Source organism: Cetorhinus maximus, unplaced genomic scaffold (genome assembly GCF_964194155.1).
Source record: "Cetorhinus maximus unplaced genomic scaffold, sCetMax3.hap1.1 HAP1_SCAFFOLD_693, whole genome shotgun sequence".
Classification (NCBI taxonomy): domain Eukaryota; kingdom Metazoa; phylum Chordata; class Chondrichthyes; order Lamniformes; family Cetorhinidae; genus Cetorhinus; species Cetorhinus maximus.
In genome coordinates, this window is record NW_027596635.1 from 123,324 (window position 1) to 147,868 (window position 24,545).

The window sequence follows — 24,545 nt, forward strand, 5'->3', positions numbered from 1 at the left end:
GTCGGTCTTGAGCGTGACCTTAACCTCGCGTTGGCATGTACAAATCCCAAAGGCGTCTCTAACCTCGGTGCAGCTCCCAACCTTGTCGACGTACCCGGTGAGGAAGGTGAACACGTCGGCGACAGGGACGTGGGGGTTGTAGAGGTGCCCCGTCACCACCCGGTCCCGTTGCAACGGCAGAGCACCGTAAGGATCTTCATCTCCGGCTGGTCTCTCTTCTCCTCGAACACCTTCAGGAACTGGACGCCAGTTGCCACTCGCTTGAAAGTCACCTTGAAACATCCAGGGTCCTGCAGGGAGTAGATCTCCTCCGCTTCAAATCCAAAAGCCCTTCAATAGGACCCGCTTGATGAAGAAGGCCCGATCCATGGGTTCTCCTCCTTCACTGTCCTTCACCCTCACCCGGACGGTGTTAGGTCCCCCATAGTATGGGGCTGGACTGGTTACAGCCATCGCTTCACCAATACACTTGATCTTAGCCAAAAGGCCGGGAAGCTGATAATCCTGGATACGTTACATTCGGACCCTTCATCTGAGTCTCTGATGTATATTGTTAATCGCTTCGGTCTTTGCAAAGATCCGTGTAGAATCCCAGTACTATCAGCCTGCCAGATGGGAAATAGCCGCTTTATCCCAACTGAGATTGACCAGCAGCTCCTTTTTTTACACAAGTTTTACCTATTCCTTTTGAGACCTCATTTGAAATGTTCTATTGTAGGGCAAAAATTTAGATTGTGTAAATCTGTGACCCTCACTGACGCATTCTACACTTTGAATGCAGAACTACAATTAATGAGGGCAGTCACATCCCTGAGAGTGATAGAGACAGAGTGTGTGTGTGTGTGTGTGAGAGAGAGAGGGAGAGGGACAGAGACAGAGAAGGTGTACCATTCAATTTCTGAATGTTGTTTTCAAAATGTGTTTTTTTTTCAGTGAGCAGATCAATTCTGCATGAATAAGAAATTCAGTGTTTTTTTGTTAGCTAATTGATGCGATCAGAATCGTCCAATAGAGTCTCTGTGCTAAATACATGCTAACACAACAGGGAATTAAGTCACTTTCCTGGTCTGCTTGTTCAAGTTTAAATAAAGGTGCAACTTCAAATTCCCCGAGGCACTCTCACAGGGTATAAATTAAAGGCATTGGGAATGTATCGCCCCACAGATTAATACAGAGGGATTGCCGGCTGCACGAAGGAACACATCACTTCACAGAGAATATGCTTGAAACATTTAACAGTTTCAAGAAAATATTTTACCTGATCCTGGCAATCATGGGTGTACCGGGTAAGCGGATGTGTGCATTGAATGTCTGTAAAGCTGTATGTGAGCTGATCTGTGATTTTATTCTGAAACTCATAATGTTACATGTTAACCTAGTGGTGGAGTTATCCAGAGACCGATCAGTGGAAGCATCTTCTACAGTCAAATAACCTGGATTATGTCTATCGATTCGTTCCATTGCTTCAACTGAAAATCAGGCGTTGCCAATAACTCTCACACACAGTGAAATATCACCTTATGTTCTCCAGTGGAATATCAGGAGCTCTAGAATCAGTTCAGGCAACTCACAGAAAAACTATTACTGGGAGTATCTACCCGTGTAGAACGGTAATCAGTGAGGGTCCGGTTGACACCAGTCACCGTGTATTACAGGGAGTAGCTATCAATGTAGAATTGTACTGAGGATGGGTCACTATCGGAGTGAAATACCTGACCCCAGTCACTGTGTATTAGTGGGAGTATCTATCAGTGTAGAATTGTACTGAGTGTAGGTCACTAACCGAAGGGGATCACTTGACAAATTAAGTTCGACACAGATAAATATGAAGTGGTAATTTTGGTGGGGAAAACATTGAGGTCACTTGTTACTTGGGGTGTGCACAGCTAATTGTGGGAGAGTTAGAAAGGGATCTCGCAATACAAATAGATGAATCACTAAATGTTGTGTGGCAGATTAGCAGGACCATACACATGAATTAATTTCGGAGGGAAAGAATTGAAAAGTTGAGCAGATATGCTATACCTATATCGAACCTTGGTTAAACTACATTTTGAGCAGTGGATACAGTTCTGCTCGGATATTATATCTACAAAAGATATACAGGCACCGGAGAGGGGTGAGAGATGATTTACTTGGATCATATCAGATATGCCTGGGTATAAATATCAGGAGCGGATTGACAGGCTTTGCATTTTTCTCTTGGGATAAGAAGTCTGAGGGGTGCGGTAATTAGAAATGTAAAATGATGAACGATTTTGATAGAGTGGGTACAGAGGGAATATTTCTTCTTGTGCGAAGGGGCATAACCGGAGGTCATCCATAAGAGATAGTTACCAGGGAAGCCGATAGGTGGTTCAGAGGGATCTGCTTCACTCAGGACCGGTGAGAATGTGCAAGTGGCTATCACACAGAGTGTTTGATGTGAATAGTTTAAATTCGTTTATGGGAAGCGTGACAAAGATGTGGCGGGGAAAGGAATAGAGGTTTATTTTGTCAGATTTACGTGATGAAATATGGGCAGGTACTCCAGTGGATCAAAAACACTGAAATGAGCTGGTCAGGACGAATAGCCTGAGTCTGTTCTGTATGTCTGAAATAATAATGTTTAATGGTTCCTGGTCTGAATTTGTTCAACTCGGAATTGTGCAGGATGGTGATGGGTTGGTGCGAGGTGAGGGTTTTTATTTTCAAATATCAGCCTCTCACACTTTCCCAACCGACCTCTTTTGGTGCTTCAGCCCATCCCCTAGTGTCCGTGTCAGACACAGGGTATGTTTGATCATTTAATTTCCAGTCTCTTTTCCCTTCTCCCTCTTACAGTTAATTTCCTGGCGATTGTGAACCTGTCCCGGGGAAAGTGTGGCCTCTCCACCTGCACCACTCGCTACCTTGTGGCCATGGCAACGGAGTATCTACTGCTCATTTTCTCTGAGGTCCTAACGTGGAGGCTCAGTTATTACTATTTCCCACGGTGCTTCCTGAACATCACCCCTGTGTGTAGTGTTGTCACGGTCCTGCTTCGTGCAGCCACAGACTGTTCCGTCTGGTTCACTGTCACGATCTCCTTTGACCGATTTGTGGCCATTTGTTGCCAGAAGCTGAGAACAAAATATTGCACTGAGAAAACTGCGGCTGTGGTTTTAGCAACAACCGGCGTTCTCCTCTGTTTAAAAAACACCCCACACTACTTTCCACAGGAACCTGGAGAGATCATCGACAATGTACCGTGGGGCTGTTACCCAAACCCAAGTTATTACACTGATCCCGGATGGGTGGGATTTGACTGGTTTGATACGGTTTTAACCCCACTGCTGCCCTTCGCTTTAATCCTGTCACTCAACGCTCTGACAGTCAGACACATTTTAGTGGCCAGTCTTGTACGTAAGGGACTGAGGGGTCAGAGCCAGGGAGAGAATCGCAGTGACCCAGAGATGGAGAGCAGGAGGAAGTCTGTGATTTTACTCTTCACCATCTCCGGCAGCTTCATACTCCTGTGGTCGGTGTATGTTATATATTTCTTATATTACGTCATTACAGGAATAGATCCCAGTGATTACTCCGGTCCCAAATATATATTTGGGCAAGTCGGGTATATGCTGAATAATCTAAGTTGCTGCACAAACACATTTATTTATGTGGTGACTCAGTCCAAGTTCAGAGAACAGGTCAAGAAGGTGGTGAAATGTCCAATACACCCATTGTTCAATTAATGAAGAAGGAAAACATCTGAATGGAATATTTATCCACAAACTTCCAATATGAATGAGTCTTTGTCTTGTCCATGAGGTGAAGCATTGCGGCCATTAAGTTGGGTGATTCCGGTAGAGTTGACTTTGCCAGTTATGCAGTGGGTTTGGGGATTCTCGGTTCTGCAGGTGGGCTGAAAGGGGTTGTCCTGCTCCCCGTTTCCGCTGTGGCTTTGCTGATTGTGACTTGGTCCCTGCGAACAGAGAGAAAGGACTTCTTTAGCCACAAGTGCAGGGATGCCTAGTTTGTGTTCTTCAGCTGTGACCTTCACAGCACATCCTCCCACACCAGGCCAGGAACATCAACACTAGCACACAGCGACCAGGGTTGCAGTTGGTTTTTTAACCCCTTTTCTTGTGTATTCCTGGAAGGGAAACAAATAGAACAAACACGTCATTTGCCCAGAAACTGCTTTGTTTTAACTCAGATCCCTTCCACAGTCTGGGAGAAAACTCAACAGGAGATCATTCATGTTGAGAGAGTGATCCATTTTTTAAAAAAAAATTTGCTTTGCATCTCTTCCTTTGAAGTGCCTCTGTCTGATGTCGGCCTTGATGAATTTTCGTTGTGACATTCCATTCTCTGGATAGTTGGCCAAGTGTAATCCACACAGGAATTTCCCTGCGAATGGGTACTTTACAGTCTCGCACAACTTTTGCTTGTAGTTCCTTTCTTAAAAAGCACATTCCTTACTTTAAACTTGAATATGTCCGTAAGTAAGTTGGGGCCATGATCCGTGCTGATCACAAGTTGCAAAAAGATGCCTTTCAGCCCATCTTGTCTGCTTCCGGCTTCCGGATGAGCAGTTCCCTCGTTGACATTATCCCACCTCCTCTTTGTAACCCGGCAGATAACAGTCTAATTCCCTCCTTAAATGCTTCAATTGTACCTGCCTCGACCACGCTTTCAGGCAGTGATTTCCATTCCTTAACCACTCGCTGTGTGAAAAGGTTTCTCCTCACAGCGTATTTGCCTCTTTTACTAATTGTATTCAATCTGTACCTTCTGGGTCCCGAACCTGTCACGGATGGGAACAGTTTCGTATAGAATACTCCCCACTTGCCTGGATGTGTACAGATCCAACAACACTCGAGAAGCTCGACACCATCCAGGACAAAGGAGCCCCGCTTGCTTGGCACCCCATCCACCACAGTAGCAGCAGTGTGTGCACCATCTACAAGATGCACTGCACAAACTCACCAAGCCTCCTTAGACAGCAACTTCCAAACCCACAACCTTTACAGCGTAGAAGGACAAGGGCAGCAGACACATGGGGAACACCACCACCTGGAAGTTCCCCTCCGAGCCACTCACCATCCCGACTTGGGAATATATCGGCCGTTCCTTCAATGTCGCTGAGTCACAATTCTGGAGATCCCTCCCTAACAGCACTGTGGGTGTACCTACACCACATGGGACTGCAGCGGTTCAAGAACGCAGCTCACCCACCACCTTCTCAAAGGGCAAATAAGAATGGGCAATAACTGCAGCCATAGCCAGCAGTGCCCACATCCAATGAAAGAATAAAAATCGGAAAAGAGCTACTGTCTTTCCAAGTTCACCCACAACCCATGTTCTTGTACTCCATGCACATATTAATGAAACCCAGGTAAGCTTCACTGGGCGCACTGTCAACCAGCCCTGCCACCTTCAATGACTCTGGCACATGTACCCCTAGGTACTTCTGATCCTGCACCCCCTTTACAGTCGCACCCTCTATTTTATACGATTATACCAAATTGATTCACTTCACATTTCTCTGTGTTGTACTTCACCCGCCCACTGTCCGCTCATTGCACCAACTTTCCCGATGTCCTTTTGAAATTCGGGACAGTCCTCCTCACAGTCCACAGCGCTTGCAATGTTACTGGCATATAAGCTCCAAGTCAGAACTGCCTGCAGTTTTCACCCCACGTGGTGTTTTCAAGCCCCCTATAACAATGAGCTGCAAGTTTATATTCTGTGTAATGATCATAATGTCCAATTCACAATTCGCAGTCAATTTACCCCTCGGAGTGTTGGCTGCCAAGCTCACTTTAACAAGGAAGATCTAAGTATAGACCCTGTGGATCAGTTATCATGTCCAATAAAGCATAGAACTGCAACTTTATTCCTCTGCATTGGTTATCAATTCACATTTAGTAATTAAATACCAGCTTATACACTGGTGAGTAGTGATTGTGTGTGATTATGACTTTTTGAATATTGATTTGATTGAAACATGAAACATCCTGAGGGTTCCTTGACAGGGGGGGATGTGGAGAGGGTGTTCCCTCTTGTGGGAGATTCTGGAACGAGGGGAGTCACTGTTTAAAATAAGGTGGTCGCTCATTTAAAACAGAAGTTAGGAGATTTTTCTTTCACTCCGAGGTGAGTGAGTCTTTGGAAGTCCCTTCCTCTAAGGGATGTGGAAGCAGGGCCTTTGACTGATTGAAGTTGGAGTTAGAAAGAGTCTGGATAAACAAGGTGGCGGAGTTTTGTTGCAGTTAGCGGGGAGATTGCAATCAGATCAGCCATGATCCTATTGGATGGTGGAGAAGGCCCGAGGGGCAATGGGAGATTGCTGAAGATTAGGGTTGTGTGTGTGCATGTGTGTGTGTGTGCATGCCTGTGTCTGTGTGCATGTTTATATGTGTGTGTGTTTCTCTGTGCGTGCGTGTGTGTGTATGTGTGTTATGGCGCAACCGATGGAAAATAGCGAGCTGTTCAAATCCTAGTGGGATACTTCAACCAGTTGCCGCAACTGCTTTGCAATTTGTATGTTTATTTCGAGATGCAAGCCTTGAATTCAATATTAACAAGGCCACCCAGTCTTAGAGTTTTTTTTTACAAAACTAAATTAACCATTTATTAATGGCAGAAAATATTTTAAGCACATACGTAGGCCTACAAAACATTACTATAATAAATCATAAATCTAATTAACCTAGCTCCCAGTTATACCAGCAGTAAAACGAAACAGATTTCAACAGACTCAGGCACATCACACAATACCCTGGACAGAGATATTTCCAGTGAGATTCCTTAGCTTCGGTTCCTGTAGACAGCAACTTAATGCACAGAGGCTGGAGAATTTTCGCACTTGTGTTAGATCTTAGAATTCCTTCCTCCTTACACATAATGTCACCTCCTTTATACATGTTTCTCCCTTTTTAATGTAAATTCCATTGTTCCAATATGCATTTGCAACTTAACTTTTCCCATAATACACATCTTCCATAGCACTCATATTATCAGTAACCTATGGAAAAAATAATCACGCTGTTTGGCTTAACTTGTTTAGGATAAGTGTAACACCTTATCATTTCTTTGAAATTCAAACTACTCTGGTTTATCTAAAAATGTAATGTTTCTTACACCTCACATTCCAAAACTGCAGCCATGTTTACGTATTTAGCATTTCGAACCCAGCTTCCCTTTTGAAAACTCAAAGTTCCAGGCGGACTGTCTGCAATTCAATTAAAACCCAGCGTGCGTGTGTGTGTGTGTGTGTGTGTGTGTGTGTGTGTCAGTATCTGTGTAGTTGCCATAGGGCAACGTACATACACGTGGTCACGGTTGATGGAGCACAATGTACATGCACCTGGTCACGGTAAATGGAGCACAGTGTACATACACCTGGTCACGGTAAATGGAGCACAGTGTACATACACCTGGTCACGGTAGATGGAGCACAGTGTACATACAACTGGGTGTAGTAGATGGAGCACAGTGTACATACACCTGGTCACGGTAGATGGAGCACAGTGTACATAAACCTGGTCACGGTAGATGGAGCACAGTGTACATACAACTGGGTGTAGTAGATGGAGCGCAGTGTACATGCACCTGGTCATGGTAGATGGAGCACAGTGTACATACACCTGTTGAGATTAGATGGAGCACAGTGTACATACACCTGGTCACGGTAGATGGAGCACATTGTACATACACCTGGTCATGGTAGATGGAGCACAGTGTACATACACCTGGTCATGGTAGATGGAGCACAGTGTACATACACCTGGTCACGTGGCCTGAATTGTCCAACTCCCGGATAGACTTGCTGTTTGAGTCCCGAGTATTCACAGTCAGATTCATCAAAGTCAATCAGTGTTCTTCTCTGACAACTACCGCTCTACTGTCCACCTGTCACCACCAGGAAGACCAGATGTCCTTTAGGAAAGGAAATCTGCCATCCTTACCTGGTCTGGCCTCTATTGGAGCTTGTTAAACATCAACGGGAGGTGATATAGCCCCTCGAGTCTTTTACACAGGAACAGGAGGTGGTCATTCATCCCTTTCACCAGCGTGTTACACACAAAGAGTAGGAGGCCATTTACCCACCACAACCCCAATCACCAGCCTGTTACACAGGAACTGGGGGAGGCCATTCACCCCTTCCAGCTTTCTATGTCGGTTTGGAAAGGGGATGGTTTGGTGATTTTGGTGAGGGCAGTGTTTTGATCTTTAGGAACAAGGAGAGCTGGTGGTGTGTGAAGGGGAGGCGGGAGTGTGGGGATGGGGTCAGGGGGGCGTTCGGCAGATGGGATGGGGGTTGAGGGTTTGGTAGCTTGAGAAGGGGCGGGTGGGTGAATTTTTCATGCAGCATCACTTGTAGAGACATAATCCTGATCTACCCAGAGTGACCATGGTCTCCATGGTGATCAGAAAACAGTCCCGCCAGGGAAATGTCTGGTGGTGAACTGTCAAAGGACCAAACTCGCCCCACCGCAGCCCCACCTCAACTCCTTCATTACCTCTCGAGTGGAGGGTTAAGATGCAACACCCGCCTGACCCCACAGTTGTCATCATGAGGGAGTAAGGCTCCCTCTTGCCTTTCCTTGAATGAGTATTTGCAGACGGCCACACCGTAAGTTATAATTGGCACAAGGAATGTCTTATTTACAAACTTCCAGGCCCTTTCCCCTATGGAGGGACCTGGAAGTGAATCTCCCGAATCTCGTCTCTTTGGCCCGTTGGATTCATCCATCCTCCGAAAAACCCGGGATTCTCTGGACTAACCTCTCAGTGTCCATGGAGAAATGGTTCGGGGATAGTGAAAACTCTTGAGTTCAAGCTCAGCATTGTATTTGGTGATGTCTCCGTACCTTTGAGTCCCGTCGATCGCCCAATCGGACATAGGTGCACGATGGGCTAAGCGTTTATCGCAGGCATGTGCTCTTCGCCACAGACCCGCAGGAACTGGGAGATACTCCCCTCTCCAGGCGCCCCCGGACTCATCCCAAAATTACCCCAAACAACGTGTTCCTCCCACCTGTTCCTCGAGGGGCTTGGCCGAAATGTTGTCCCAATCTGCCCTCCGGCGAGAAATAAGACGTGGCCAAATTTTCTTCCAAGTTCAGCTCTTCTGTTGCCTTTGGAGGTGACATCTTCCCCCTCACCCCACCCCCCACCCTCTCACCACTGAGTTGGGAAATGTCCCAACCTTGAGCTGCCAACCAGAAAGACAGAACTCCCCCTGGGTAAAGAGTCCTTCACCGCGCCAGAATGTCCCAAAGAGTTTCATAGCAACAACAACTTCCAATTTACGTATCAGCCTAAACATCAGGAAAAGTCCCAGGGCGCGGCAAAGGAACTTTATAAAACAAATTAAACCAGGGAGCCCCATGAGGAGAAATGAGCTCCAGTGACCAGACCTGTGGCATCTGAAGGTACAGCCTCTACCTCCTGTTTATCAGGGATCACGTGATGTGGTTGGTGACCAATGAGCTCCAAGCGCGGGTAATCCAAGGGCGGGGCTTCTTGTCGAGGGAGCCAGCTCAAGAATGTAGCAAATGACAACTCCTCTGGCATAAAGTTTGTCTGTTTCTTGTTGAAACCTGTCCAGTGCCTCAGGATTCAACAGGAAACCTTGTTTCAAAGAGGTAGGTTAAAGGATCGACGCAAAGCAGGGAAGTGAGGGAGAGAGAGGTGGAGAGATTTGGGAGGTGGGGATTCCAGAGCTGAAGGACCCAGGCGACTGGACGCACAACCCACCAATGTGCGAGCGGTAATGATTCGGGATGTTCAAGAGGCCAGAATTGGAGAAGTGAAGATATCTCGGAGGGCGGCAGGTGGCTGGAGGAGGTTACAGAGATAGGGAGGGTTGTAGGGGGCTGGAGGATGTTACAGAGATAGGGAGGGTTGTAGGGGCTGCAGGAGGTTACAGAGATAGGGAGGGTTGTAGGGTGCTGGAGGAGGTTACAGGGATAGGGAGGGTTGTAGGGGGCTGGAGGAGGTTACAGAGATAGGGATGGTGGTAGGGGCTGGAGGAGGTTACATAGATAGTGAGGGTTGTAGGGGCTGGAGGAGGTTACAGATATAGGGAGGGTTTTCGTGGGTTGGAGGAGGTTAAAGAGATAGTGAGTGTTGTAGTGACTGGAGGAGGTTAAAGAGTAGGGAGGGTTGTAGGGGCTGGAGGAGGTTACAGAGATAGGGAGGGTTGTAGCGGGCTGGAGGAGGTTACAGAGATAGGGAGGGTTGTAGGGGCTGGAGGTGGTTACAGAGATAGGGAGGTATGTAGGGGCTTGAGGAGCTTACAGAGACAGGGAGGGGTGTTGGTGCTAGAGGAGGTTATAGAGACAGGGAGGGTAGTAGGGGCAGGAGGAGGTTACAGAAATAGGGAGGGTTGTAATGACTGGAGTAAGTTACAGAGATAGGGAGGGTTGTAGGGGCTGGAGGAGGTTACAGGGATAAGGAAGGGTGTAGGGGCTGGAGGAGGTTACAGGGATAGAGAATGGTTTAGGTGCTCGGGCATTTTACAGTCTTAGGGAGGGGTCTAGGGGCTGGAGGAGGTTACAGTGATAGGGAGGGTTGTAGGGGCTGGAGGAGGTTACAGAAATATATAGGTCTGTAGGGGCTGGAGGAGGTTACTGAGATAGAGAGGGGTGTAGGGGCTGGAGGATGTTACAGAGATAGGGAGGAGTATAGGGCTGGAGGAGGTTACAGAGTTAAGGAGTGTTGCCAGGGCTGGAGGAGGTTACAGAGATAGGGAGTGTTGTAGGGGCTGGAGGAGGCTACAGAGATAGGGAGCGTTGCAGTGGCTGGAGGAGGCTACAGAGATAGCGAGGTTTGTAGGGGCTGGAGGAGTTTACAGAGATAGGGAGCGTTGCATGGGCTGGAGGAGGCTACAGAGATAGGGAGGGTTGTATAGGCTGGAGGAGGTGACAGAGATAGGGAGGGTTGTAGGGGCTGGACGTGGTTACAGAGATAGGGAGAGTTGTAGGGGCTGGAGGAGGCTACAGAGATAGGGATGGTTGTAAGGGCTGCAGGAGGCTACAGAGATAGGGAGGATAGTAGGGGCTGGAGGAGGTTTGAGAGAAAGGGGGAGTTTAGGGGCTGGCGGAGGTTAGAGAGTTAAGGATCGCTGTCAGGTCTGTAGGACGCTACAGAAATAGTGAGGTTTTTAGCGGCGGCTGGAAGAGGTTACAGAGATAGGGAGGGTTGTAGGGGCTGGAGGCGGTTACACAGATAGGGAGGGTTTTAGGGGCTGGAGGAGGCTACAGATATAGGGAAGGTTTTAGGGGCTGGTGGAGGTTACAGAGATAGGGAGGGTTGTAGGTGCTGGAGGAGATTAGAGAGATAGGGAGGGTTGTAGGGGCTGGAGGAAGTTACAGAGATAGGGAGGGTTGTGCAGGCTTTGCAGGAAGGCCCATCATTATGCCAGATTTGCTCTGGATGAAGACAGCCAGGCTGCGAGATTCACCAGCTTCACCACCATCTCAGGCTTCCCAAGAGTGCAGGGTGCAACAGACTGTACAAATGTGGCTATACAGGCTTCATGGCAGCAGCCCCTAATTTTTATAGACCGCAAGAGCTATCATTCCATCAGTGAACAACTGTCAGGTGGTCACCGGAAGAACGTACAGCACGTTTGTGCACGGTGCCCTGGGCGTTGCCAAGACTCCTACATCCTGAGTCACTCCCAGGTGCCTGAGATTTTCGAGGGACCATTATGTCTACAAGGAAGGAGGCTTTGGGTTAAGGGGTACCCACTGAAGAGCTGGCGGGTGAGACCAGTGTGTCGCCCTCATAGTCGTCCCGAGGAGAGGTGCAACGCTGCTCACAGCTCCACACACTCCCTTACAGAGCAGGCCAGAGGGCGCCTGAAGATGCAGTTTCAGATACTTGGACCGCTCAGGTGGCTCACTCCAATACACTCCCGACAGGGTCCCCCGCATCATCGCAGGTGTGGTGCTCCCTTCACAATCTGGCTATGCAAAGAGGTGACTCCCTGCCAGAGGATGACCTGGAGGAGGATGGGAGCTGATCAGAGGATGATGACCCGGAGGTCCAGGAACTTCAGGGGGCTGCTGAGGGTCAGTGTGAGTGCCATCACACCATGGAGGAGGGAAGATGTGGGAGACGTGCCCGTGATACATTGATCGCTGACAGGTCCCAGGAATGGTGAAGTTAAGTGAGGGCAAAGGGGCACATCTCTCTTCGCCCTCAATGCCACTTTCATTCAACTCAGGGCCTGTCCCTGCCCACTTTCAGTCAGAACGAGCCCCGCATTCACACTTGCACGTTCTGAGCTTAGGAATGGCCAGGCCATGGGCTTTGCTTTGGTCCGTGGGGCCCTGTGAGTGAGAACTGGGATCTGAGAGTCCCCTGAGGAACAAGATCGATGCGAGAGAAGACTTGAAGTCTTCACCGCTATCTAATGATGCAAACACTACTGCAACTGAGATGTGGACATGCCTAGGGATCTCCTCCTCCCGTGCATGTCTTCCCTTGTGCCACTACCACTGAGAAGGCACACATGTCGCTAGAATATCAATCCTGATGAGCTGCCCTCACTCAGTAGTGTTCCTTGAGGAAGAAGGGAAGAGACACTTACACCACACACTTCCAATAAAGATTTAAACACATCTCCCTGGCATCGCACAAGGGTGTGGAGAGTAGTTCAGCCACAGTGCTGTTAGGAGGGGCGTTCCATGATTTAGACCCAGTATTTGTTGGGCTGGCATTTAAATATGGCACCTGGACCTTTGACCCCATCAGCTGACGTTTCAGCTCTAACCCCATCGGGTGAATGGGTCCGATACTCGCCCAGGCAGAATTAATGAGCTTCCAAGCAGGGAATCGGGCACGAGTGCTCGTCATTCTGGCTAGCCTGGTGGGTACCGCCAAAACCACCCAATATCTCACTTAATCTCACAAATGGAAAACTCTGCCCTCTGTGTCTATCTCTGTGTATCTCTCTGTATCACTCTGTATATCTGTGTGTGTGTCTGTCTCTGTGTATCTCTCTGTATCACTCCGTATATCTGTGTGTGTGTCTGTCTCTGTGTATCTCTCTGTATCACTCCGTATATCTGTGTGTGTGTCTGTCTCTGTGTATCTCTCTGTATCGCTCCGTATATCTGTGTGTGTGTCTGTCTCTGTGTATCTCTCTGTATCACTCTGTATATCTGTGTGTGTCTGCCTCTGTGTACCTCTCTGTATCACTCCGTATATCTGTGTGTGTGTCTGCCTCTGTGTACCTCTCTGTATCACTCCGTATATCTGTGTGTGTGTCTGACTCTGTGTATCTCTCTGTATCACTCTGTATATCTGTGTGTGTGTCTATCTCTGTGTATCTCTCTGTATCACTCTGTATATCTCTGTGTGTGTCTGCCTCTGTGTATCTCTCTGTATCACTCCGTATATCTGTGTGTGTGTCTGTCTCTGTGTATCTCTCTGTATCGCTCCGTATATCTGTGTGTGTGTCTGTCTCTGTGTATCTCTCTGTATCACTCTGTATATCTGTGTGTGTATGTGTGTGTGTGTGTGCGTGTCTCAGTGTAAATCTGTTTGTATCTCTGTACCTCTGTGTCTGTCTCTCTGCATCTCTCAGTATAGTTTTGTGTGCGTTTGTCAATGTGTACCTCTCTGTGTGTATCTTTGTATCTCCGTGCCTGTGTATCTCTGTATCACTCCGTATACCTCTGTGTGTTTGTCTCTGCGTATTTCTCTGTGTGAATCTCTATATCTCTGTGTATGTCTCTGTGTATGTCTCTGTATCACTCCGTATGTCAGTGTGTGTGTGTGTCTTTGTGTGTATCTCTGTATCTTTGTTTGTGTTTCTGTATCTCTCTGTGTCACTTGGTACATCTGTGTGTGTGTGTGTGTGTGTTTGTGTGTATGTGTGTGCATCTTGTATCTCCCTGAGTGCATCTCTGTATCTTTGTGTCTGTCTCTGTGTATCTCTCTATTACTCGGTATATATCTGTGTGTGTTCTTGTCTCTGTATCACTCCCTATCATTTGGTATATATCTCTATGTGTGTCTGTCTCTGTGTATATCTCTGTGTGTGTTTGTGTCTGTGTATATCTCTCTGTGTGTTTGTCTCTGTGTATATCTCTGTATGTTTGTCTCTGTGTATATCTCTGTGTGTTTGTCTCTGTGTATATCTCTATGTGTGTGCCTGTCTCTTTGTATATCTCTATGTGTGTTTGTCTCTGTGTATATCTCTGTGTGTTTCTCTCTGTGTATCTCTCTATGTGTGTTTCTCTCTGTGTATCTCTCTATGTGTGTCTGTCTCTGTGTATATCTCTCTGTGTGTCTGTCTCTGTGTATATCTATCTGTGTGTTTGTCTCTGTGTATATCTCTATGTGTGTCTGTCTCTGTTTATATCTCCATGTGTGTCTGTCTCTGTGTATATCTCTCTGTGTGTTTGTCTCTGTGTATATCTCTATGTGTGTTTGTCTCTGTGTATATCTCTCTGTGTGTTTGTCTCTGTGTATATCTCTATGTGTGTCTGTCTCTGTTTATATCTCCATGTGTGCCTGTCTCTGTGTTTATCTCTCTGTGTCTGTCTCTGTGTATATCTCTATGTGTGTTTGTCTCTGTGTACATCTCTCTGTCTGTCTGTCTCTGTGTATATCTCTCTGTGTGACTGTCTCTGTGTATATCTCTCTGTGTGTTTGTCTCTGTGTATATCTCTCTGTGTGTTTGTCTCTGTGTATATCTCTCTGTGTGTTTGTCTCTGTGTATATCTCTATGTGCGTTTGTCTCTGTGTATATCTCTCTGTGTGTTTGTCTCTGTGTATATCTCTCTGTGTGTTTGTCTCTGTGTATATCTCTCTGTGTGTCTGTCTCTGTGTATGTCTCTCTGTGTGTCTGTCTCTGTGTATATCTCTCTGTGTGTTTCTCTCTGTGTATATCTCTCTGTGTGTTTGTCTCTGTGTATATCTCTCTGTGTGTTTGTCTCTGTGTATATCTCTCTGTGTGTCTGTCTCTGTATATCTCTCTGTGTGTTTGTCTCTGTGTATATCTCTCTGTGTGTCTGTCTCTGTGTATATCTCTGTGTGTTTGGCTCTGTGTATATCTCTCTGTGTGTCTGTCTCTGTGTATATCTCTATGTGTCTTTGTCTCTGTGTATATCTCTCTGTGTGTTTGTCTCGGTGTATATATCTCTCTGTGCAATGCGAGATCTTATATCTGGGGTGGGGGTGGGGGGCGAATATATTTAAAAACAAAAATCTGTCAAAGCCTCTCTCTCTGAAACCTTTTCCTCTATGTTGTTATTTTAGTGATACAACGTGACCCTGTGCTGGCTGATGGACGCGCCTACACATGCGGAGTGGGAAATTCGACAAATATTCCATCAGGGAGGTGAGAACATCACACAGCGTCCATCAATATGACAGGAACATCAACACAGTTCAGTGCGAAGATAGAGAGGTGATCAGTGTTTTACGGAAATCGTAGTAAGAAGTGTAAGTTAATTAGGGAAGTGCTTAGAAATAAAACTTCTGAAAATATTTTTAAGCAAATCTGTAAAAAGCTAATGAAAGTCTGGCAAACACATTGATGAAGAATGGTGGTTTGATGGGGTCTTTGTGGAGAGAGAGATTGACTTGGTACCTAACCCCGTGCTGCACCCACTCTGCTCGTGCTCTGGGGATGGTGCAGACGGACCTTTACTGCATTTATAACCTGTTTCGATTAGGCACAGCCTTCCGGGCTTAACATTGAGTTCAACAGCTTCAGACCATGAACTAACTCTCCTCCATCCTCACCCTCGTTTTATCCCGTATTGCAATATTCACTCTCATTTTGTTTTTGTCTATAATCCACTTATTTTTATTTTCATTTTTTTGAATTTTTATTCATTCATTCATTGTTTTATTCCCACATTTTATCCTATTTTCGATCTTTTTCCCCCCGCCAACAGTCCCCACCCCCCCCCATCCCACCCCACCGCCCACAAGGCCCGCCTGTCATTGGTTCATGTCGTTCTTTCACATGGTGTTTACCCTTGTCCTGCTATGACCACATTCTGCTTTCTTACCTTGAGGTCGCTATCAGCACCTCCTCTAGTCCTTACCGCCACCATTAACACCCCCTCTGTCCTTTTGTCCATGACGTCATTGACGATCTCTCCTTTGCCTCCATCTATCGCTGACCTTCTCAGTTGTTTTGTTTCTTCATTAATTGAATAATGGGTGTAAGTGGATATTTCACCAAATTCTTGACCTGCACTCTGAACTTGGACTGAGTCACCCCATAAATAAATGTGTTTGTGCAGCAACTGAGATTATTCAGCACAAATCCGGCTTGACCAAATATATATTCAGACTCGGAGTAATCAGTGGGTTTTCTTCCTGCGATGGTGTAATATAAGAAATCTATAACATACACCGACCACAGGAGAATGAAGCTGCCGGAGATGGTGAAGAGTAAAATCGCAGACCTCCTCCTGCTCTCCATCTCTGGGTCACTGCGATTCTCTCCCTGCCTCTGACCCCTCAGTCCCTGACGTACCCGACTGGCCACTAAAATGTGTCTGACTGTCAGAGCGTTGAGCGACAGGATTAAAGCGAACGGGAGCAGTGGGGTTAAAACCGTACCAAACCAGTGAAATCCCACCCATCTGGGGTCAGTAAAATAGCTTGGTTTTGTTGAACAGAACCAGGGTACATTGTCGACTATCTCTCCAGGTCCCTGTGGAAAGTAGTGTGGAATGTTTTTTAAACAGAGCAGAACGCCGGTTGTTGCTAGAACCACAGCCGCGGTTTTCTCAGTACAATATTTTCTTTTCAGTTTCTGGCAACAAATGGCCACAAATCGGTCAAAGGAGAAAGTGACGGTGAACCAGACAGAACAGTCTGTGGCTGCATGAAGCAGGGCAGTGTGAACACTACACACAGGGGTGATGTCCAGGAACGAAAGTGGGAAATAATAAAAATTGAGGTGTCCCAGTATGACCTCAGTGACGATGACCAGTAGATCCGCCGTTGCCATGGCCACCAGGTAGCGAGTGGTGCAGGTGGAGAGACCACACTTTCCCCGGGAAAGTATCAGAATTGCCAGTAAATTAACTGTAAGAGAGAGAAGGTAAAGGATACAGGAAATTATTGATCCACCATACTTTGCATCAGACCCAGACATTAAGGGCAGGAATTTAGCGTCACATAACGTGTAATATGGGTGGTCTGTGTGTGTGTCTGTCTGTGAGTGTTTGTGTGTTTATGTGAGTATTAGTGTTTCGGTATGTGTCTGTGTGTGTGTATGTGTGTGTGTCTGTGAGTCTGTGTGTGTGTGTGTGTGTGTATGTGGGTCTGTATAATCCTGTGTGTACGTCTTTGAGGTTGTTTGTGTGTTTGTGTTTGTGTGATTCTGTTCCTGTGTATGTCTGTGAGTCTGTGTGTGTGTGTGTGTGTGTGTATGAGGGTCTGTATAATCCTGTGTGTACGTCTTTGAGTGTGTTTGTGTGTGTGTGTTTGTGTGATTCTGTGTCTGTGTATGTCTGTGAGTCTGTGTGTGTGTGAGTCTGTGTGTGTGTGTGTTTGTGTGTCTGTGTATCTCTGTGTGCCTGCGCGCGTGTGTGTGTATGTGTATGGGAGAGGGAGGAGAGGGTGGGGGTGGGGGAATGGATTATCAGAGTTTGAAATTTAAAATCACAGCCGTGACCTGATGCCAATGTAAATATTTTATTGAGGTTGCTTTTCGGGTTTAACTCTGACTCTCTGTGTTTCCTCATCGGACCCTCCAACCCATCCAGAGCCATCTGCGATTGGTGTTCAGAACCATAGCACCTACCCACATCTTCCTTTGTGCTCAGTATGACTCCAACCAGCGGAGAGTGTCCCCCCTGATTCCCATAGACCCCAGTTTTGCTAGGGCTCCTTGATGCCATTTTCGGTCAAATGCTGCCATGATGTCAAGTGCAGTCACAGTCACCTCACCTCGGGAATTCAGCTGTTTTGGCCATGTTTGAACCAAGGCTGTAATGAGGTTGGGTTTGGACCATCCCCGAGGCTGACCATCCCCGGGTTCAGACCCTCCCCAGATCCAGACCCTCACTACGTTCGGAACATCACCAGGTTAAGACCACGCCATAGGATTTGATCTAACTTGTTCTGCATTGCCCGACCCATTCCCAGATTCAGATATTCCCTTGGATTTGTTCCCACCCAGGACTGGATCCCGTGCAGAATCAGAAATCGGCCATGATTTTAGATAGCTCAGGTTCAGTTCCTCCATCACTTCTGCTCTCAGACCTTCCTCTCTCTCCCGGAACCATGATAGGGTCCCCCTTGTCCTCACTTTTCACCCCACCAGCCTCCGCATTCAAAAGATCATCCTTCCCCATTTCCATCAAATCCAGCATGATGTCACCACCAACACATGTCTCCCTCACCACCGCCCCCGTCTGCATTCCATAGAGACCACTCGCTCCTTAACACTCTGGGCCACTCCTCCATCACCCCCTACTCCCCACCTCCACCCACGGCACCTTCCCATGCTATCGCAGAAGGTGCTGCACCAGCCCATTTACCTCCCCTCTCCTCACTGTCCAAGGGCCCAAACACTCCTTTCAAGTGAAGCAGCATTTCACTTGCACTTCTCTCAGTCTAGTCTACTGCATTCATTGCTCCCAATGCAGTTTCCTCTACATTGGAGAGACCAAACGCAGACTGGGTGACCACTTTGCAGAACACCTTCGGTCTGTCCGCAAGCATCACCCAGACCTCCCTGTCGCTTGCCATTTTAACACTCCGCCCTGCTCTCTTGCCCACATGTCCGTCCTTGGCCTGCTGCATTGTTCCAGTGAAGCCCAAAGCAAACTGGAGGAACAGCACCTCATCTTCCGACTAGGCACTTTACAGCCTTCCGGACTGAATATTGAGTTCAACAACTTCAGACCATGAACTCTCTCCCCCATCCTGACCCCATTTTTTAATCCAACTTTTATTTATTTATTCAATTACTTTTTATGGTTTTTTAATTGTATTTGATGTTTTGCATTTTTTAATCCCTCCTCCCCACACATCCCCTCCCACACAGGGCCATCTGTCTCGTGTTTCTAAGTTGTGCTTTCACAGAGAACTGCCCCTTGTTCTACTTTTAACACCTTCTGCTATCTTACTTTTATGCCACTTTCAGCACCTCCTTTAATCTTTACCGCTACCATTAACATTCCCTTTGTCTTGTGCCCATCACATCTTTGTCAATCTCTCCTTGGCTGTCACCTAACCCCACTCCACCTGTTCCATCCTCTCTTATGGTTTAAAGCCATCACATTTCCACTTCTCTTTAGCTCTCAAGAAGAGTCATGTGTACTTGAAACGTTAATAGGAAGTTGAATTTATTATGGAAGATTAATAATTTTCAAAATTATTTTAAATAATGGCTCAATAATTTCAATATAGCTAAGCAACACCAGATGCATTGCGGCTGGAAACATAAGTTCTTAAAATATTTCATGGAAAATAAAGATCTGATTCGGGTCAAGGGCTTCGGGGTTCAGGGGAACAGGTGAATCATTCACACGTCAAATCAAGACTCTCAACAACTCAAACAAAGAATTGGGTCCATTTCTAGATCAATGAGATTGAAAAGAAATCGATGCTCTGTGACTGACTGACATAGAATCTTGGTTATGCAAAATTGAGATTACTGCTCAGAGCGCATTCTCTGTATTACATTAAAAAAATGGAATCGATACACTGGAGAGGGTGCAATTATTTTACCCAGGATGACTTCATAATTGAGACAATTGAACAGTTTATTTCATCATTAGAAAATGACCGAGCTTATTAATTACTGCACTCGGTCTGATCTCTCTATTCTGAAAATCCGTTATATCTGTTCCTCAGTTATAGGCTTGTGTCCTCACAAGGGCACACCTCACTGAGATAAGGAGAGATATTGGTACAGGTGATACATGTAAACACTCTGAAACATTGAGAAGAACTGATCTGGAAAACCTCAATCAATCCTAGAAGTGGGTGATTCAATGACCTGAGCCAAATTTGAATCCAGAGATTGTCAGCACCATTTAGGGGAAAAGACATCAAATAATGCGAAAAAGTAAAGTATTTACTGTAAATATACACAGTTTAAGAATCAGTCATTGTGAAGAGGATCCAAATAACGTAACAGTGTTGCTGGGTTGTTAAAATGGCAGTGCCTGGTTGATATATATTCCTGTTGGAGCAGTTCAATAGGGAAGTGAGAATTATTGCGACAGTGCTCTTTGCACACTCATTACCAAACACCTAGAACAAACAGCAAAACTATTCATTTCTTCCATTTATTACATTGGTAAAACACAGAGGCTTCATGGAACGGAGAGATCACACAGCAAATAAAGCATGATTTCAAATAGAACAAACTTATTTCATTCCAGTTGGTGACCCACAGTCAGTACAATTCTACACTGCCGAATGCTCCCAGTAATACATGTTCACTGGGGTCACGTATTCAACTCTGGTTCAATGCCCCACACTCAGTACCGTTCTTCACTGACAGATTACCCAGTGATACATGGTCACTAGGGTCAAGTATTCCACTCTGGTCAATGACCAACATTCAGTACAATTTCACACTGACAAATACTCCCAATGATACAAGATCACTAGGGTCAAGTATTCCACTCTGGTCAATGACCCACATTCAGTATAATTTTACACCAACAGATACTCCCAGTGATACATGGTCACTCTGTGTAGTGGCCCACACTCAGTACAGTTCTACACTGACAGATACTCCCAATGATACATGGTCACTAGAATGAGTTATTCCACTCTGGTTAATGATCAACATTCAGTACAATTTTACACTCACAAATACTCCCAATGATACAAGGTCACTAGGGTCAAGAATTCCACTCTGGTCAATGACCCACATTCAGTATAATTTTACACTGACAGATACTCCCAGTGATACACGGTCACTCTGTGTAGTGGCCCACGCTCAGTGTGATTGTATCCTGACAGGCACTAATACCTGCCTTCAGAGAGTTTGTCTTTACAGAGGTCTGATTCAAATTGTACGACATTTCACTGAATGCAATAACTTAATAATTCAGAGACACTGTGAGTTACAAAAACAGTTTTATTGCGATCTGAGGAACTCGGAAATAGCTGCTGAGACACTGCAAGGAATTCTACTTAATAAGGTGATACAATATTATCAGTCACAGAATGAAACCAGAGAGAAGCTCACACACAGATTTATGCAGCTTCAATGTTACTGTCACTTACCAGGTACACCAATGATGGCAAGAATCAAATAGAACGTTTTATTCAAAATTTCAAAAGTCTCCCACATTTTCACTGAGCAGTGATGTGTCCCTTCATGCTGTGCACAATCTTTCTGTATTAAACTGTGAGGTGACACATTCCCAAAGCCCTTAATTTATACCCTGTGGGATCACCTCTGGGGATATTGAGAATGCATCATTGTGCAACTTAGATTTTATTTTAAAGTGAACAGATTACGACATTGGCTTCAATCCGTGAAGTGATATTTTTAAAATTTATTTCAGAGGTTAAATTAGAAATCTTCAAAATGTGGACAATTCTGTTCACATTTAGTGAACCTTTAAAATTAGAAGTTGTATTCTGCTGCGATGGTGTTCAACACACAAAGACCATCAGTTCCATCTCGAGATCTCCTAATGTTTCACTGATGTCCTTCACACGGCTGACCAATATATATATATATATATATATATATGTATATATATAAATATCATATACATACACACGCACACATAACTGAGCTGTTATCCTGCACTCTGGAATGTAGCTGCACTCTTTAAATGTGGACATGATGCTCAGTGATTAAAGTGGAATCACCGACTGATACAGAATCTCCGACTGATACAGAATCACAAACTGATACAGAATGTCCGACTGATACAGAATCACCAACTAATAAAGAATCTCCAACTGATACAGAATCTCCAAATGATACACAATCTCCACCTGATACAGATTCACCAACTGATACGGAATGTCCGACTGATACAGAATCACCAACTGATACAGAATCTCCAACTGATGAATCTGACATGGGATACAGGGTAATTTGATAAGGTGGATTCAAAATTGGCTTAGTTGTGGGAGGCAAAGGATGATGACAGAAGGCTGCTTTAGTGTCTGGAAGCCAGTGTCCAGTGGCTTATCACAGGGATCTGTGCTCGGTCCCCTATTATTTGTCATTTATATAAACGACATAGATGACTATGTGGGGAGTAGGATTAGTAAGTTTGCGGGTGACACAAAGGTTGGACGGGTGGTTAACAGTGAGGTTGAGTGTCTTGGGCTACAGGAAGATATTGACGGGAAGGTCAAATGGGCAGATAAGTGGCAGATGGAATTTAACCCTGAAAAGTGTGAGGTGATACACTTTGGAAGGAATAATTTGACAAGGAAGTATTCAATGAACGGCATGACACTAGGAAGTTCTGAGGAAAAAAAGCAACTTGGCGTCTGTGTCCATAGATCTCTGAAGGCGGAGGGGCATGTTAGTGGGGTGGTGAAAAAGGCATATTTGACAGTTGCCTTTATCAATCAAGGCATAGATTACAAAAGTAGGGAGGTCATGTTGGAGTTGTACAGAACCTTGGTGAGGCCACAGCTGGAGTACTGTATGCAGTTCGGGTCGCTACATTATAGGAAGCATGTGATTGCACTGGAGGGGTTGCGGAGGAGATTCACCAGGATGTTGCCTGGGATGAAACATTTAAGTTATGAAAAGAGGTTGGATAGACTTGGGTTGTTTTCGTTGGAGCAGAGAAGACTGAGGGGTGACCTGATCGAGGTGCAGAAGATTATGAGGGACATGGACAGGGTGTAAAGGGAGCAGCTGTTCCCCTTAGTTGTAGGGTCAGTCACGAGGGGACATTATTTCAAGGTGAGGGGCAGGAGGTTTAGGGGGGGATGATAGGAAAAACTTCTGTACCCAGAGGGTGGTGAGGGTCTGGAATGAGCTGCCTGGGAAGGTGGTGGAGGCGGGTTGCCTCACATCCTTTAAAAAGTACCTGGATGAGCACTTGACACGTCATAACGTTCAAGGCTACGGGCCAAGTGCTGGTCAATGGGGTTAGGTAGGTAGGTCAGGTGTTTCTCACGTGTCGGTGCAGACTCGATGGGCCGAAGGGCCTCTCCTGCACTGTGTGATTCTGTGATTCTGTGATTCTATGATACAGAATCTCCAACTGATCGAGAGGCTCTACATGATTCACACCCCTGAACTGATACAGAACTTTAAACTGACAGGGAGCCTCCAACTAATATTGACCCTCACACATATAGAGACCCTCCAACTGGTCCAGAGAAGGAGGAGCCAGGGGATTGGTCACCCTCGGACCTGCCCTTGGCTTTGGGAGCCGTGCTGCCCGGAAACATCACCCCCTCCAATTGCTCCCCCTGGATGGGGGGACACCTCAGCCTCATCGGGTGTCGATACGCTGGGAGCCATTGGCCCCAATGGTAGTGATACACTCAGGACACCTGCGCCGCCGCGGGTCAACCCGGTGTCTTGACCCGCTCGAAGCAGAAGAGGTGGAAACACTTGGTCAGCACAGTGTCCTTCCTCCCTGTGATACATCGGGGACAGGCCTGAGCGGGGCGGGACAGGGAGAGTGGAGGGAAAGATACACCGGGTGAGATTCCCCAGGCAGATTTCCACCCCTTCCAAACCACTTACCCCCATGGGTCAAAATGGCCCCCGTCCCGTCTGAATGGGGTCAAGCCTTTGGAAAATGCATCTGCCCAGAGCCACCCAACACCCAGGTAAATGGCCTGGCCCCATTCTCCCCCGCCCCGAATCCCGAGGAAATGGACTCATGAGGGTCCCACCCAAATTCTCCCCTTCCCCTCAATGTGCAGTTCCCATTCACGAAGTTAGAAGCCACCATTTCCCCTGATAATAGACCTGTCCAAACGTACTCCGCACTGAACGGAATCTGGCCTTGTCCAAAATATCCTTTCCCCTTCAAGGAAACACAAACTGTTTGCAATCATATCGACTGACGCATGAGACGACTCAGTTCCCCCAGGCTAGACAACAGACTGTTCATGTTCCCCACCCCTGTAAGCACTGGGTATGGACCGAAGCATTACCCCGCTTCTGCTTGTCAGTATGGACCGATCCAACCCCCATCCCAGATATGGATCAATGAGCCTCACCCCAACTCTTGATGATGCCGCGATCCATCCCGCGCTGAAATATGTTTCCAACCTGTTCACCCTCGCCCCCATCAGAATACGGACCAATTATAAAGTCCCTCCCCATTCGTCGCTCTTTATCCCTTCCAATGACTCCTTCCCCAGTCATATAAAGGGCAGAGAGGGTAAAGAGTTCCTAGACTTTGTTGAGATTATTTTTTTTCTCTAAAGCGGGATGTTCCCTATCCAAGGAGAAAGGAGGCAATGCTACAAGTGCTTCATGACAAGTGTATCAAGCATCAGTGGGAGAACATTAAGGGGGCAGTGGTCATTGTACCATTAGCTTTATGTTGGATATGGAGAAGCACAAATCACAATCCAGAGAAGAATGATTAACGAAAATGCCAATTCAACTGGATAAT

At 46.3% G+C, this 24,545-nt stretch overlaps 1 protein-coding gene across 1 annotated transcript; it reads right to left on the reverse strand.

The window, feature by feature from the left end:
* Positions 1–16,129: 16,129 nt before the first annotated feature.
* LOC144674541 (neuropeptides capa receptor-like) lies at positions 16,130–24,172 on the reverse strand. Its single transcript, XM_078535842.1, has 2 exons — positions 24,145–24,172; positions 16,130–17,040 (listed from the first exon to the last, which is right to left on the reverse strand). The coding sequence occupies exons 1-2, from the start codon at positions 24,170–24,172 to the stop codon at positions 16,130–16,132; spliced, it is 939 nt and encodes a 312-aa protein (XP_078391968.1).
* Between the last annotated feature and the right edge of the window lie 373 nt (positions 24,173–24,545).